This window comes from Carassius gibelio, chromosome B17, assembly GCF_023724105.1.
Source record: "Carassius gibelio isolate Cgi1373 ecotype wild population from Czech Republic chromosome B17, carGib1.2-hapl.c, whole genome shotgun sequence".
NCBI classification, from domain to species: domain Eukaryota; kingdom Metazoa; phylum Chordata; class Actinopteri; order Cypriniformes; family Cyprinidae; genus Carassius; species Carassius gibelio.
In genome coordinates, this window is record NC_068412.1 from 5527581 (window position 1) to 5544964 (window position 17384).

The window sequence follows — 17384 nt, forward strand, 5'->3', positions numbered from 1 at the left end:
CCTCGTGTTTAAATACCTTGTCTTTTGAGTTCCTCCTTGTCCGTGATTAATGTTGTATCCTACATTTATGTATTGTATTATGTTGGATGTGCCCTTATTATTTAAAGTATCCTTTTGTATATTATCTTCCTCGTGCGGCCTTCATCACATACCAGCAACCCATAACAGAATCACGGACCAAACAGTTTATTTAGTGGCATTTTTATTTTTTGTTTTGTTTCCCTCTCCCGGAATGGCAATCCCAGCAGTCCAACTCCTATGCCTGGAGCAACTGGACCGTTCGCAAGAGGACCATACCAGGGACTTTCTAGATCTGGTGTGCCTTACCCACTTCCCTGACCGCTCGCTCTCTAACTTCTAATACACCGGCCTGAGCGAGCAGTGTAAGGCATGCCTGCCAGCAAACAGTCCCAGAGAGGATTTCGCAGCCTTCATGGAGTGGGTGCTGGAGGAAAATGGATCTTCGTTTACCATCTGCACCACTGAAGAGGATATCTCCAGCCCCACTCCCAAACCAGAGACCAGCCAGCCGCCATCCCGCTGCACAGAGATACAGCCAGAGCCCACCGCAGCCGCAGAGCCCGAGCCTGTCATTGTCTGAGAACAAGGACTAGAGAGTGCGAATGACCAGGTGTTTGAGCCGGCAACACCTTGCGTCATGGGAGTATTAGTGGAGATCGAGAGCATAAAGGAATGCCCTGCCCACACTTCTGCGACTGAGGGTGAGCTGCATTCGGTTTCTGGGAATTATATGGAGGACCTTATAGACTGGTTTGTGGAGGTAAACCCTGAATCTCCTGTGTCTCCACTGGTTCCGTCCAGCCCTGATCCTCCTGTATTCCCTCCCAGCCTCCCTCTCCCGCCTCCTCCTAGAACTGCCAGTTCCTCTGCTCCAATTTCGCAGGTTCAGTCCAGTCCTGTATCTCCTGTTTCTCTGCTGGCTCTGTCCAGCCCTGATTCTCCCGCTCTCATCTCCTCCTAGACCAGCCAGTTCCTCGACCTCATCTCTGCTGGGGCCAGTCAGTCCCGCAGCTCACCCTAAGTCAGCACCATCGGGGCGCGATTGTTTGCCGTGGGACTTCCAGTCTCCAGCTCCACCTTGGCGTGTGGATTCCCTGTCTCCGCCTCCAGCCTCCGAGCCCTGGGCTCCACCTCGGTCCTTCGACCCTGCGGCTCCGCCTTGGCACCCTGCTCCCTCGTCTTCACCATGGCCCGTCATCCCACCTGCTTCACTGGGCTCCCTCATCCCTCCGGCTCCACCTTGGTCAGTTTTCGATCATCTGCTGCCTCGGGACTCCACTCCTATGGCTTCACTTGTCACTCCATCCCTCTGGCTCTCTCAGGCTCCTCCTTCCCTCCGGCTCCCCCTCCATCGCTCCGACTCCGCAGGGGGCTTCCGGAGCCCTGCCTCAGTCACTGGTGCCTTCAGCGCTGCCTTGGACCTCCGGACCCTCTGTGTCACCCTGGCTCTGTGGCTGCTCTGCTCCATCATGGGGTCCCCACCCACTGGCGCAGTCTCCTTCTGTCGGCCCCCTGGTGTCGTCGGCTCCTCCTCCACCATGGCTCCTCCCGTTGTCGACTACACCATGGATCTTCGTCCTGGCTGGTCTCTGGAGCACCATCTGGCACCTCCTACTCTGCCCAGGTTCCAAGCTCCTTGCTCCCTCTTTGCCTGCCCCACGCCTGCCTCCAAAACCCCCACCCTCCCTCCGCTGGTATTCCTCTTGCGGTGCGAGGACGCACCGTTCAGGGAGGGGGCGAACTGTTCCTTTCAGTGACTTTCAGTTTCCTTATTTGGTCATTTTCCTGTTCTTGTTTGGTTGAGTTGATTAATCCCCACCTGTCTCCATTCACCTAATTTCTCCCTCGTCTTTAAATACCTTGTCTTTTGAGTTCCTCCTTGTCGGTGATTAATGTTGTATCCTACGTTTATGTATTGTATGTTGGATGTGCCCTTATTCTCCTGCGATTATTAAAAGTACCCTTTTGTATATGGTCTTCCTCGTGCGCCCTTCATCACATACCAGCAACCCGTAACAAACACAGGGCTCAGATAATACGAGAGGGCAATCAGAGAGAAACAGACACAGCTGTGGTGTTATTCAATAAAAACCACAGAACCTACTGGAACTCAGGAAAACATGAACCAGAATATAAATGCGACAATTCAACTACTAAATACCTAAACTTAACAACTACCTTACTAACTATTAATAATCAGCTACTGTAATTAGCAGAAAATGTATTTTAATTGCACTTGTGCCAGGTCATTTTAGTCAGTGATTAAAACATTCAGATCAACAATCTGCTCTATAAATCAAGCAAAGTATTGGACATAAAACCTGGCGTGTGTTGTAGTTCATTCAGCAACAAACTGAAAGCTCATTTAAATTATTGATGAGCTTTCCGTTCGGCCGACAGCCCTGAATAAACAACTGAGTTCAAGATACCGACTACAATGGCCTGAGTGTAGCTGAACCTTACATGAACTATCTTTGAAGTAAACACACAACTTCTTATCTTTGGCCATGTCTGAGGCTAGAGGATCTTTTTCGTTTTTTGAGTTTAAGTCCAGTTATATTTAAAGGATGGCTCAGTGCACATACAGTAGCAGCAGATGTTATTTGTCTCTCAGTGTGTTGTAGTATTATAAAAAAAACTAACAATAACAACACCATATTCTAGATATGCAGAATTGAACTGGCTCATAAAGAGTCTTTCAGTATTTTAGTTCAGAAACCTGAAATTAATAAGACTTGAACCCTTGAAGCACCTTTGGCAACGGCAGAGCAGTCAGCCTGTGTGTGTGTGTGTGTGTGTGTGTGTGTTTTGTGAGGTGCATGACTGCATGTGTGCTCCATGCCAAAAGAAGGAGAGCACCAGCTCCGCCTGAGACCAACACATGATCTCTGTAAAGGAAAAATCCTGTCTCTCTTTAGCGCTCCACAACATTAATCACAGCAGAGCTACACGTCTTGTGCCGTTTGTTTCCTCACCGTGGCAACAGCTGGGCCGGGCTCAGTCTTGGCTCATTGATTTGTACAGAGAATGAGCAATATTTACAACAACCTCCACAGCTAACGAGTCCTCAAAGGTCAAATATGAGCACATACACACGCAGGAAACACTTTGTCATCATTCACTGCTTTCATGTGTGTGTGTGTGTGTGTGTGTGTGTGTGTGATGCTATGACATGAAGCTCTACTTACGGTCAGAGCTGAAGTCGTCCACAAGAATAATTTCCTGTATCAAGTGAGGAGGACTTCTCATCAGTACACTGAAACAAAAACAACAGAGATAAATGCACTATAATAAAGCTAAGGTATAGAATGTGTGGTACAAAAAAAATCATATATATACAGTATATATATATATATATATATATATATTCAAATGAAAATGGTTACATGGCAACGCTATCTCATGACCAATTCGTACATATTTTACGAGGTGACTTATTCGTACGAATTTGTCTGAATCTCTTTGTTCCCACCTTCTCCCAAAACAGCTTATTCTACTGTTTTAGCTAAAATAGTTCAGTTTTGTATATAATGTCAAAGTGATTATATTTTTATTATTATAATTTTTTTTTAATTCAATTAATTTAGAAAAATGTTTGGAGTATTTGTTCATTAAATGTAAGTGTTTTTTTTTTTTTAAGTAATGACCAAGTGGCCAGCTACACACAGTGAGCTGATCATATGTTTGATCAATTTAGCCTTCTCAAATCATCATGACTTGCCTAGAATAAAATCTATAGATAAAAAACAGTTCAAGCATATCACAATGTTAGTTTAAAACTTTAACCTATATAAATGTGCTCTATTAGAAGCATATCTAATTGTAGAGAGCAAAACACACTTTACAGGACACGGAGGTGCTTGCGCCTTCATTTTTGCTCAGACAGGTAAAGGTATACATCAATTGGAACTGTAAAGGGTCTACTTTTATTTATGTGCACTCACAATATCAACCAGAGCATGTGAGCGAAGCAGAGTGATAATATTTCCTTAAGAACGCTGAGCACCTTTCTGAAGATTCCCCTCCACTCGCTCAATACGCTCAGCGCCGCTCGCTCAACCATTACATTATCCAAGCGTTCTTTACGTGCATTTTATCCTGTGTGTGCTTTTCACAGGCTTTATAATCCAGGTGTATTTTGTAAAGATCTACGTACATTTCATCTCGTGTGTGTGTGTGTGTGTATGCATTTGTGTTTTAATAAGCCTGTTTTGAATGTTCTATGAACAAAATTCAAATACACTTCTTCAGTTTTTGCATTTTAGGTAGGCTATGTTTGCTAAGGTTAGATTAATATATTGAATACATTTTAATTAATACAATTAATAAAATTAAGAAGAATGTAAGAATTTCATTTTGAAACATGATAATTGCTATTTATCAGCATGCATAATTTTAGACAATTATCCAAGAATTTCGGTACAAACAGTACACAATTAGACCTACTAGAGAAATTTTATGTCAGAACGGGATCTGAGCGGAAACTGGATTACGGCGAGTGTGAGCGGAATATTAACGGAGTGCTTGCTTGGGCGGTTGAGCAACTGAGTGGAGCGCATGTCCATAGAGCAGAAAACGTAGCGGAGTGGTTTGCTCACATGCTCTGATATCAACAAAACGTAGTGCTTTTATAAAATAAAGGATACATTAGCCTACAGGATGCGCTTTCTGCCATTTCAGCCAGGAGCGCTTCACAATGATGGACGGAATATCAGCGAATACTTGCCTCACAGACAGCTTAATCCATCTACAGACAACTTTAAACTACTCCTTTAAAACTAAATGTAAATGTACTAAATTTACTAAATCTAAAGGTGCATCCAGTGAGGTGATGGTGGGCCAGGATCATCATCTTCATCTTTGCGACACAGACTCAAAAAACATTTATTAAGTTTAGTAAGTTTAGTAAGTTTAGTAACTTTCTAAGCTACAACTTCTCCCTGATGCTCTGCATGGTCAACTGTCACCTTTATGTAAACGCGTGCATTTGCATTGCATAGGCTATTGCCTATGCAAAGCTTAGTATAACCATATTTCACACAGTAGCTTATGTATGCTATGCGCGTATATGGGCACAATATAAGGAGATTAGCTAAATAAGCCAGAGTCTGACCTGAGCCCATTCTGTAAAAAAAAAGAATGGCCCGAGCCTGGCGTGAATGGACTCAGCGGGGACCTGTCGGGCTTGCAGACCTCTACCCCAAATACATAAATCTTTTTAGCAGATCTACACAGGAGGAGCTGGGGAAGGTGGAGGGTTTCTGAAGCACACTGCAAACTGCTACAACCAACTATTTGAATGTTGAGCAATGAGCTCATCAGAGCTCATCCTTTCGGACTGTGCCATCTACAGTTTTTCCTAACAGAACTTTGGATATATTTTTTAAGATATGAAGTACACTACAAGTGCACATTGGGAAAATTTTAACGCACTTCATTTTCACAAGGGACCTTGACTATCTGTGACAATCGTGCACCAGAGAGACACAGGGAGATCCAAATCGTAGCCAACAAGCCAAGGTCAAAACCAAACAATCAGTCCAAAACAAAACAAACAAAGAAAAGGGACAGGAAAAGGGACTCGGAATACGAGAGGACTCTGAGGACGAGCAGACAGGAAGAATCTCGGGTGGACGAGAATGCTGCATACACGAAGGGTAAGGACTCCATACAAACAACAGGAAAAGACTGGTATTTATAGAGAGGCTAATGACAATAAAGTGACTGCACCTGGTGAAATTAACAGGAGTGCAATTACTGTGATGACAGGACAAGACTAGAGGAATTCTAGTGCCTACGGTGAAGTGCCTAAGAGGGAAGTGAGCCCACTAGTGGACACCCAGGTAAACAGAGACTAGACAGCTTGACATTACCCCCTCCTCCACGGAGCAGCTGCCAGATGCTCCACCCGAACCCAAGGGAAAACCAAAGACACAAAGAGACCAGGAAGGAGGTGGAGTGGCGGAGGACCAGGGGGAGGGATGGAGGGCCAGGTCCTTAGAGAGAAACAGAACGAAAGACACAGACAAGAAACCCCGGAGGGAGCTGGACCAGCGGAGGATCAGGGGGAGGGACGGAGGGCCAGGTCCATAGGAGTAAGACAGACAAAAAAACAAAACACAAAAACACAAGTCCAAAGGACATCACGTGACGCCCACCAGGGCAGAACAGAAGACCACCACATCCATGCGGCCGAAGCAGACACCCCCCCCCCCCCCCCAGGGCGGAGCAGAAGACCACCACCTCCATGTGACCGAATAAACAGGAGAATAAGTCTGGTTGGACAAGTCTGTAACAAAAAACATGAACAAGTTAAAGGTAGCCTCCGTGGCCACAGCAGGATCAGTCGGGTGCTCAGGGAGTTCAACTGAGATGTGACGAGGCTCTGGAAGTTCCGCAGAAGCGAGGAGAGACTCTGGTAGATCATCAGATACGTGGAGAGACTCTGGTAGATCCACAGAGAAATGACGAGACAGGTCAAAGGTGACTAACCCTGACTATGGAAGGTCAAAGGTGACTAACCCTGACTCTGGAGGGTCAACGGTGACTAACCCTGACTCTGGAGGATCCACGAGCACCTGACTCGACTCTGGAGGGTCCACGAGCACCTGACCTCGACTCTGGAGGGTCCACAAGCACCTGACCTCGACTCTGGAGGGTCCACGAGTACCTGACTCGACTCTGGAAGTTCAACAGGAACCTGACTCAACTCTGGAAGGTCAACAGGAACCTGACTTGACTCTGGAAGGTCAACTGGAACCTGACTCAACTCTGGAGGGTCAACAGGAATATGACTCGACTCTGGAGGGTCAACGGGAATATGACTCGAATCTGGAGGGTCAACCGGATTCTGACTCAACTCGGGAGGGTCAACTGGAACATGACTCGACTCTGGATGGTCAACAGGAACTTGACTTGACTCTGGATAGTCAACTGGAACCTGACTCGACTCTGGAGGGTCAACAGGAATATGACTCGACTCTGGAGGGTCAACGGGAATATGACTCGAATCTGGAGGGTCAACCGGATTCTGACTCAACTCTGGAGGGTCAACTGGAATCTGAATCGACTCTGGAGGGTCAATGGTGACTAACCCTGACTCTGGACCGGCAGCCATCTTGGGCCGTGGCGCTGGACCGGCGACCATTTTGGTCAGTGTCGTTGGGCCGGCGGCCATCTTGGACAGTGGCCCTGGGCTGGCGGCCATCTTGGACAGTGGCGCTGGGCTGGTGGCCATCTTGGGCAGTGGCGCTGGACTGACGACCACCTTGTGTTGTGACACTGGGCTCCACGGCCATCTTAAGCAGTGGCGCTGGACTGACGACCACCTTGTGCTGTGACGCTGGGCTGGCGGCCATCCCACCGGAAGAGACAGGAGTGGCTGGGGCATCCCACGGAAGCCGATGCTCTAAGTAGCACACAAATTCCCAGAACCCGAATGTGTCCAATTGAGCCAGTTCCTTCTGAGGAACCGGGTCATCCAGCCCAGTATTAAAATAGTCCTTAAGTGCAGCATTAATATATCCCATGCCCTTGGCCAGGGACCAGAACACCAGTGCCATGCCACCCACATCATTGCCCTCTTGGCGGAAGGTGGTTAACTTAAAGTATTTAGCCCTCCGCTCCACCATACTGGCTGGGGAGGAGACATGAAAGGACATACCGCTGGATCTGTTGGATGGAGTCCTTCTGTGACGATCGTGCACCAGAGAGACACAGGGACATAGAGAGATCCAAATGCAGATGTCTTTAATGAGGGATAATCCAAATCGTAGTCATCAAGCCAAGGTCAAAACCAAACAATCAGTCCAAAACAAAACAAACAAAGGAAAGGGACAGGAAAAGGGACTCGGAATACGAGAGGACTCGGAGGACGAGCAGACAGGAAGAATCTTGGGGACGAGAATGCTGCATACACGAAGGGTAAGGACTCCATACAAACAACAGGAAAAGACTGGTATTTATAGGGAGGCTAATGACAATAAAGTGACTGCACCTGGTGAAATTAACAGGAGTGCAATACTGTGATGACAGGACAAGACTAGAGGAATTCTAGTGCCTACGGTGAAGTGCCTAAGGGGAAGTGAGCCACTAGTGGACACCCAGGGAAACAGAGACTAGACAGCGTGACACTATCACAATAACATAGAATTGTGGAAGCATGTTTCAGATTTAAACACAGATTTACTGCAACTTAATGTCAAAGTTTCAGTCTGAAACTTCACCATGTCCTCAAAACATTGATGAAACATGATTTGAACATGGCAATGTATAATATATACTCTCACCACACTATCAGCCTTGAACAGCACACTGTGTCACTTTACAAAACAGGGTAAATTCACATGAGACCAAAAACCCATAAAAGTACAGAGGGGTGTGGAAAATTCTGCGGGTGATCTACAAATGAAAAAACTGGAAGCAGCCAGGCCATTTCCATAAAAACCAACATAATCTGCCAAGAGCAGAGCAAACATCCACAGGGTCACAAACTAATGTGTAACCTGTAATCTACTAACAACACAGCACAAGTTGAGTTAAGGCATGCTTTTTTGCATGATAAATAATGGTGCAAATACCAGTACCATAGTAAATCACCTAGCAAGTTTTATTTGAATACTCTCCTTCTATAAATTTTGTGTCTGAACAGAAAACTCCTACAAATGCATATGCAAAAAGGCCAGCCGCAAGAAAGACTGTGTCTGTGCTTTTTGATCACTAATGTTTCTCTGTGCATCTCCAGTTATTTAAAAAAAAAAAAATTACTACATACAAAGCCAATTTGAGCTACGTGAAAACTGAAACCTGAAAATGGATCTAAAGTATATGAACTGTTTTTATTCAAGCAGGAGATACATTCATTTGGGCTAAATCAGAAAGGTTCTCGCTGAGTGTCAGTGGGTCCAGTACAGCTCTGGAAAACTCAGGGCAGTGTGGGCTGGTACCTTTTAATAGTGCGCAGCAGGGTGGAGCGCGCCTCATTGTGGAAAGTGATGATGATGCTGGTGGGTGGCAGGTCAGGGTCAAAGGTCATGGAGGCACATCTGTGAATGCAGCAAACACATGGCGAGTAAGGGCTTCCTTTGTCATGGCTGAGCAGTGAGCACACTATGGCAGGACAAATGTGAAATCGACTGTAGATCACCAGCAATGAATGCTAAACAGAACTGAAAGAACTACGCTGCTGCTGCTAGCTGAACGCTCTCTTACCGATAGTGGCGTGTGTCTCTGATGGTGCGCTCGCTGCCCAGCCGGTCGCTCTCCTGCAGGTTGAACGCATGCTCTCTGTACGGATCCTCACCTGTCTTCAGCTGCTTACTGGACAGGAAAGCCTTTTCATCAAACTGGCCCAAGAGCTGACCCTGCTGCTCCAGCTTTGGTGCATGAGTCACCTGACACACACACACACACACACATGCTGGATTATACACTGGTGATGCTGTTAAATATATGTATCATGCAGAGCCCCAACACTGCTCCCTGAGATTAATTATTATACTATAATAAACAGGAAATAATTGTACTATCACATTATAAAACCTGTGATTAAGAGGGACATATGAAAAATCATAGTCAGTGGATACTTAAATAAAATTATATAAATATCAGCAATCATGCTATATTTCCAATAATATGTCTTAATAAGATGATATTTAAATGCTTAGTTTGATGATCAAAACGCACAATACAATATAATGATTATTGAGAGAAATGACGTCTGGATAATCAAATAAAGCGAAGCTGCTTCAGTCCAGTAAGTGTTCATCTTGAAATATTACCAAAAATGTCAAAGTTATTATTTATAACAATCTGTAAAGATTTCAGAGTGAAAAGACACATGAAGCACGAACTATACTAAAAGACATTTTGCCTGCTAGTAAAGTCTAAACTCTCAATCAGATGACAGAAGATTTTGATCATGTCAGTCATTTCGAGGCATTGGGAATGTGTGCATCAAATATAATATGGTTAGGCTTGAAAGGGTTAATGGTGTTTTATTAAACATATCACTTAAGCCCAGAGCTGGGGATTATCAAAAATGGATAAATACTGTAACAAACAGTGTTAAATTGTAAAAGTGTAAAATTTCAATGGAAAAACACAACTTTACATTGTTCTGTATTTTCATAGAAGTTCTGCTCTGAGAGAAATGCTTCATCACATGATACTCATGAGACCAAAGACATTCAAACTGCACACACAGACCTCAGTGCAGGTCACATGAATCATGAGCCGTGAAACAGACGATTCAGAGTAAAGAAACAAACACATCTTACTACGCCAAGCGCAAATGTAAATAAAAGTAGAAAATAATCCAACAGTGCAACCATTTGTGCCTCTGTGAAGAGACAAGCTAAGCCACAAAAACATTTTCCAGTGCACTGTAAAAAATGTTCTTAGATCAAGTAACTAGCGCTGATCAAAACAACGGAAGACTTGCTTGATTATTTTCAGTGGTTTGTTATTCTGAAAGGGATAGTTCCCCTAAAAATCTCAATTCAGTCACTTCATTCATTTTGCACTCTTTTCAAAGCTGGACACTGTTTACTTCTATGGATGACCACCTTCTGTGCTCACATGTGGCATTAGAACAGCACCAGGGTGAGCAAATGCACTTTCTCTATTACTATATATTCAGTTTTCTAAATGCACATATCACAATACCATTCAGATATTTTTCATTTATAAAATATGGGAAATTACGTTCACCTATTGGGTTAAAAAACTGCTAAATTAGCTGCACAAACACAAATGAAAAACCATGTCTGTTTGGGGGTTTTTCTCATTGTGCCTGATTAAACAATGAGAAGTGTAAATGGTGTCTAACATTAATTGTTCTTGCTATAAGTAGTATTTAATATTACTTCCTCTACCTTGCTGCTATGTCTTTTTCTCAAAGCTTCTTAGTTTCTCACACTTCTTTTCAGTGCTGCAATCGTCAAACAATTGACATCCAACGTCCATCCATCCTCTTTTGTCTGTGAAACTCAATTAGATGAACCTGTGAATTCTGCTCGGTTCAAAAGACGAGTCTTCATCCTCATAAATATTGCTCACTATGTTTTGCATGAAAGGCACATCTAATAAATCCAGTGTAACTTCCTGATATTTCAGTATTTGTTCCGCACATAAAGAAATATTAGGCGAATATTTTGGCCTCAGTAAAGGCAGGATCTGCTATCAGCTCCGAGCAAATAAATAAGTGCGTTGTGCAACAATGTCCATAAAAAGCCTGAATTACTGCCTCGCTGTCATAAAGCACCCAATTTATCTCTAAACACACAGACTATCCTTTTATTTCAGGACTTGAAAATGCACTTCTGTCATTAATAGAGTGAAAGTGCTCATGGCAGAGCGGACAATCATTTCATCTTATTCTACAGACAGAGGCACGAATACAAAGGGTCGATCAGATTTCACAGCAGCTAATGGACAGCGGATTACACATGAGCTACAGTAGACAATCACCATCAGCACAGATGAATGCTCATTAGCAACGATCTAATGTTTGAGATGATCAGCATTCAGTGACAGTAGCATTAGCTCGGTTACAACATCGACCAATATCCTGTAGCATGGCAGCGTATGGCATCAGACTGCAGGCTTTAAAATAACCCATTATTCACTCACTATAGTATGGAAGCTTATTTGTGCCATGAAAAATATTCTGTATCTTCTATATCTTAATACTGTATAAAAGAATACTATATCTTGCCATTCTGATTTTATATCTCCCAATTCTGACATCTCAGTATTAGAAGAAAGGTGAGATATAAAAATGTGTAATAACCTTGTTCCATGTGATGTCCTGTGGCAGAAATGGACTTCCATAATCAGTAAAAAAATGGATTCTTTTTTACACTGAAAAAAAATTATACTATTTTATTTGAGCTACATTTAAATAATAAAAATTTGAAAACTATTCAACTGAATGTGTTTATTTAAATGTAGCTAGAATAAATTGATTGTAACCACTTACTCTAAAAAAATAGTAAAGTCAGTTAATATTTTTCTGTGTGTGAATGAATGAATGAAAAGAGCCATACAAATTAGCATTGCAATATTGTCCTGTAAAATAAATTTATTTTATTATTGTCACTACTATTACTACTACTATATAATGTTTCTTAAATACTCCATTTTTAATTTTACATTATAAAATATAGTTATTTTCATTATTTGAAATATAGTAATATTTTTGTTTATTCAGTATTTTTACAATTTTTGTATCAACTAATAATGACAACATTATTATTATTATTATTATTATTATTATTATTATTATTATTATTATTATCACAAATTTGTGGCCAATAATTTAAAATGTTTTTTCTTAAAACAAATTTACATTTTGTATGAAGATATTTTTTATTAAATTTCTGCACATATCTGTCCATCACAGTTGCTGTAATTAAACTGCATTAGCCAATATAAATAAACACAATATATCATAGAAATATTTATTAGCCATATATTAGCCCTCAAACACATTAAAGTTGATAATATGTGACCCTGGAGCACAGAATCAGTCATAAGGGTCAATTTTCTGAAATTGAGATTTATGCATAATCTGAAAGCTGAATAAATAATATTTTCATTGACGTATGGTTTGTTAGGAGGACAATATTTGGCTGAGATACAACTATTAGAAAATCTGGAATCTGAGGGAGCAGAAAAATCTAAATATTGAGAAAATCATCTTTAAAGTTGTCCAAATTAAGTTCTTAGCAATTCATATTACTAAACAGAAATTAAGTTTTGATATACTTATAGTAGAGAATGTACAAAATATCTTCATAGAACATGATTTTTAAATTAATCCTAATGATTTATGGCATAAAAGAAAAAAATCTATAATTTGGACCCATACGATGCATTGTGGTCTATTGCTACAAATATACCCCAGAGACTTCAGACTGCTGTTGGAATTGGCCAATGAAGCGTCCATTTGACCAAAAGGCTGGAATACGCCACATGAACAGATTTTGAAACTTTTGGCATCATACACTCACTGATTTTGTAAACAGTCACAGAAGAAAAACTATCCATCATGCACTACGCAATTTTCTATGAAATCAGCTCAAATCAGCAGACTTGCTCTGTTTCTCAGCAATAGCGTCAGCTTCTCCAGACTGTATATCAGGGGGAATCAGTCACGTAGTGTAATGATCATGACACCATGTGTTTAGACAGACGTGTGGTTTTCTGCTCAGGTTTAGATAGAGAGCACTGATGTGTTCTGGGGCTTTATACACTGATGCTCTGTTAACATGGAGCTCAGGACACCTCTCCTGATGTTTGATCTTCATTCAGTGCACTGATTCTCTGACTATTCTGCAGGTAGAGGTTCATTTGAATCCAAAACACGATAGTTTGCATATTACACATTGTTTTTGCATGCCAGCAGACGTCTGAGAAGTGGAGCGTTTGTGCTCTACCTGATGACTGTGGAGTCAAACTGTGAGGAGCAAAACAAACAACAAACAGATGTAAAGCACCGATGACTCACAATCATTCCTGTCTTGTTCATTTCACTTCTTGTCATTATGAATCTGAGTTAAGCAGATCTTTCAACAATATCCACACCGCTTCAGTCAGGTTGGGTAGTATTTTACATTAATAAAGCCTCCTGTATTGAGTTCCTAAGACCTCTAAATGATCGACATGATCAAAAACCGGTTGCACACAATCAACATATTTATGATAATTATATAATGTTATGTCAGTATTATAAAGATAACGGGCTATCAGAATTTCATCGTACTTTTGGTCATATAAATATATTAACATCTGCACCAAATGACTTTTTTTTTTTTTTTTTTTTTTTTGTACTTCTGAATAAAACTGAACCGTTTTGTTCTTCCTTCGTATTCTGACTAGATGAGCACGATGTGTCAAATATGATCCTCAACCAGAAACACATGCAAACTCAGTCTTATCTATATTTTGTCGTTTCAAAACTGTGGATATTTATGACTATTATTTCATGTATCAGGCTACACAGGGTTAAGTTTGAACATTTTCTGTTTAATTACATGATCTAGTTTTTGCAATGCTGGCATCTGTAATCAAATACTCAATAGAATCTGTTAGAACTAGTTCCACATTTGAATCGAAATCCTAAGTGTGAATCCAGAACACATGATAATGAGATTTCTATTGGATTGGTTACGAGGGTTTTTAGTAGGTTAAATCCTAACAAAGGAAACATGGATCTCTCTCTCTCTAACACACACACACACACACACACACCTGCATCTGGATTAAGGAAAAGCCTCTTACATGCACCTGACATCACGCTGACACACACACACACACACACACACACACACACACACACACCAGAACATGGAAAGGCGCATGCATCACAGCAGTGATCATCATCATCATCATCATCATCATCATCATTATCATCCTCCTCGTCACTCACGATCAGAGGAAGAGTGCGCTCCTCCAGCCTGCCGTGGTTCTTCAGCTGGGAGCCCGAGGAGGATGAGGAAGGTCTGCTGTCCTGCCACAGGTAATAGAAGGTGCCGAGGATCCAGGCCACGGTGAGGATGAGGATGGCGTTGGCCCGAATCCTGCGCATCCTGAGCGGCTCTGAGCTCCGTGTGTTCTGCGCTGTCGGAGATGAGGAGGATGATGATGATGATGAAGCCGTGCGCAGTGATCTCTCTCTCTCTCTCTCTCTCTCTCTCTCTCTCTCTCTGGCGCTGGTCTGAGAGCGGCTCTGTGGCTGGTTTCACTCAGGTCCTAGAGCCCGCCGCTCCTCGCATCGCTGCACTGTGATCATGCACAGATCATCAGCGCCACACTGCAGTGTTAAAACAAACTGACGTGTTTTGGCATATCATTATCATGACATTATCATTTAAACTCGTTAAACAGAACCTTCTTTTTTCTTTTTTAACAAATGGTGGGTGATTCAGATGCATGTAATTGACAACCAAGAGAGGTCAAGCTAAACATGACATACACAATGACATTCAAAAGGCATTCACAGCACAATTTTGTATCCTTGTTGCCAAAAAAAATAATAATAATAATAATACTAATAATAAAAATTGAAGTTGAAGTAGTAAAAAGGTAGTGTTGCAAATTTAGCTTTAAATAGCTATCATTGGAAAAGTGACTATAGTAAGTCAGAATGCTTTTGTAGTTTATTGATAACATTATATTTATAACATATTCTAAAATTATTTCGTCTAATATCAGGTTAATTTTATGTTAAATTAAATATACTGTACACTATCCTGTATAAAAGGCATATTAATGACGTCAGCAAACAATAACGCTTAACAGATCAGCAGTTCAAATAAACACTACAATTCAAGATTTGCTAAATGTTTCAATGAATTATTTTCACCAAGGCAAAAATGTTTTTTCATATTTGAATGTTTCTAATGTAATGTATTTCTGTGATGCTCCGCTGTATTTTCAGCATCATTCCTCCAGTCTTCAGTGTCACATGATCTTCAGAAATCATGAAAATATGATCATTTACTGCTCGAGAAACATTTCTGATTATTATCAATGTTTAAAACAGATGTGCTGTCTCAAGGTTTTTTTTTTTTTCAGGACTCCTTGTGAATAGAAAATAAATAAACTGCATTTATTTGAAAATAAAAAATATTTTGATTAATTTAATGTGTCCTTACTACAAAAGTATTCATTTCATTAAAAAAAAAAAAAATGTATATATGAAAGGTTACATGGCATTTGTATCAATATGACTGTACAAATCTGAACCAAAACTGCAAAAAGCCTTAAATACAACAAATACAACTTGTAAATACAACAAGAGCCAGTGCTTCCATCATGTGACAATAAAGATTTCAGATTCCATTCTATTCTATTCTATTCTATTCTATTCAAAAGTACATCACTTCTCAAAGTTCTCTCCTCCAGCAGCTCATTAGTGTTTTGTTCTCCAGGCTGAACGCAGAAGGATCCCTTCTTCACTTCTGCAGTCTGAATCAGTGCAGGTTACAGGTCAGTGCACATCCACAGCTCTGGCGGTCCGAGACCACTCTCTTTTCTCCTGTGAGATCATTCCAGCCCATCAACAGATCTGATAACGTACCGCAGCTGCTTTCCAGATTAGATAAACATTGCATAAACGATGTGTACTGAAATGGTCTCACTGATATCTGAGAGAAAATAGCCAGGCATTTGAATCATGGAAACTTTTTAAAGAGGGATATACAGTGCTGATGTCAAAAACAAAAAGAAACATGGAGAAACAATAAACAAATTGAATGGAAAAATGGTTCATTGATTAAATACTATCAGCTCCATTTGTAAGATTTTTTAAGTGGATTTTTCTACACCAGCTCGGTGTATTTAAGCAGTACTGATGCTGTATTACCCAATCAACATCCAGAACAGGAACTATCGGTTTAAAACATTAGTCTCTGCTAGACTGCACTTTTACATGAAGCTGCTGTTGATGAACTGAGAGCAGAGTTTGTGGTGATGTTGTGGGTCCGCTGGAGCTCAGCTCTTCACATCAGCTCTGTGCAGAAGGCCTCATGAAATGCATTGATTGACGGTGATTTTCTCCACTCTTCTCTCACTCCTCGAGAAGCTGAAGGGATAAACAAGACCCACCTGATCCTGGAGGCTCCAGAACGCAGCAGATGAAGCTCCTGATCCTCTCAGAGCCTCAGCTGGCATTCACAAGCCTGCTGCCAAAAGCCCTGTTTCACACACAAAGATCTCCTTTTATTTCTCGCTTTCTCCTCTGCTGCTCAAGTGTGCAGAAATTCCTGTCTTCTGTTTTCGAAGACACCACCTAGTTTTACCTAGTTTTTTATTAACATTTTAAGTTCCTAAAATAGTTCCTAAAATGTGTTATTTACCATGAAACATAAAGAGAAAGTCCCATGATGAATCAAAGTTCATCACGAAGTACTAATACAGTAAATACCGATATATGGAAGGTGGTTGGTGCCATACACACAAGAAAATAATCCAGTAAATATTACTTTATATTACACCACAAGATGTAATATAAGACCCATTTGTACATAACTGATTGTTTTATATATATATATATATATATATATATATATATATATATATATATATATATATATATATATATATATATATACTTTATGCAAATGAAATTGTCCTTTGAAAACATAATATTTTTTACCAATAATTATTCCTCACTTACCCTTCTACTTTCTCGTCCGTTCACTTTTTTTTTTTTTTTTTTACTGTTATTTCAGTGAAAGGCCATAAAATGTGAGTGAAATTACAGGATTTCACTGTTCGGTTCACTTCAAAGTCCTATTGCTTACAATTGTTCATCATTTAATAAGGGAAATTAACTGTTTTAACTGTTTCACTGAAAT

General features: G+C 41.0%; 1 protein-coding gene across 1 annotated transcript in view; it reads right to left on the minus strand.

The window, feature by feature from the left end:
• The window catches only part of LOC127976759 (polypeptide N-acetylgalactosaminyltransferase 16), a 32646-nt gene extending 17917 nt beyond the window's left edge, over positions 1 to 14729 (minus strand). The window contains exons 1-4 of the mRNA XM_052581408.1: positions 14453 to 14729; positions 9232 to 9413; positions 8967 to 9065; positions 3210 to 3277 (exon numbers count right to left, since the gene is read on the minus strand). Of these exons, the coding sequence (XP_052437368.1) occupies positions 3210 to 3277; positions 8967 to 9065; positions 9232 to 9413; positions 14453 to 14611 (508 nt within the window). The 5' untranslated portion in view covers positions 14612 to 14729. The remainder of the gene's footprint in view (positions 1 to 3209; positions 3278 to 8966; positions 9066 to 9231; positions 9414 to 14452) is intronic.
• Between the last annotated feature and the right edge of the window lie 2655 nt (positions 14730 to 17384).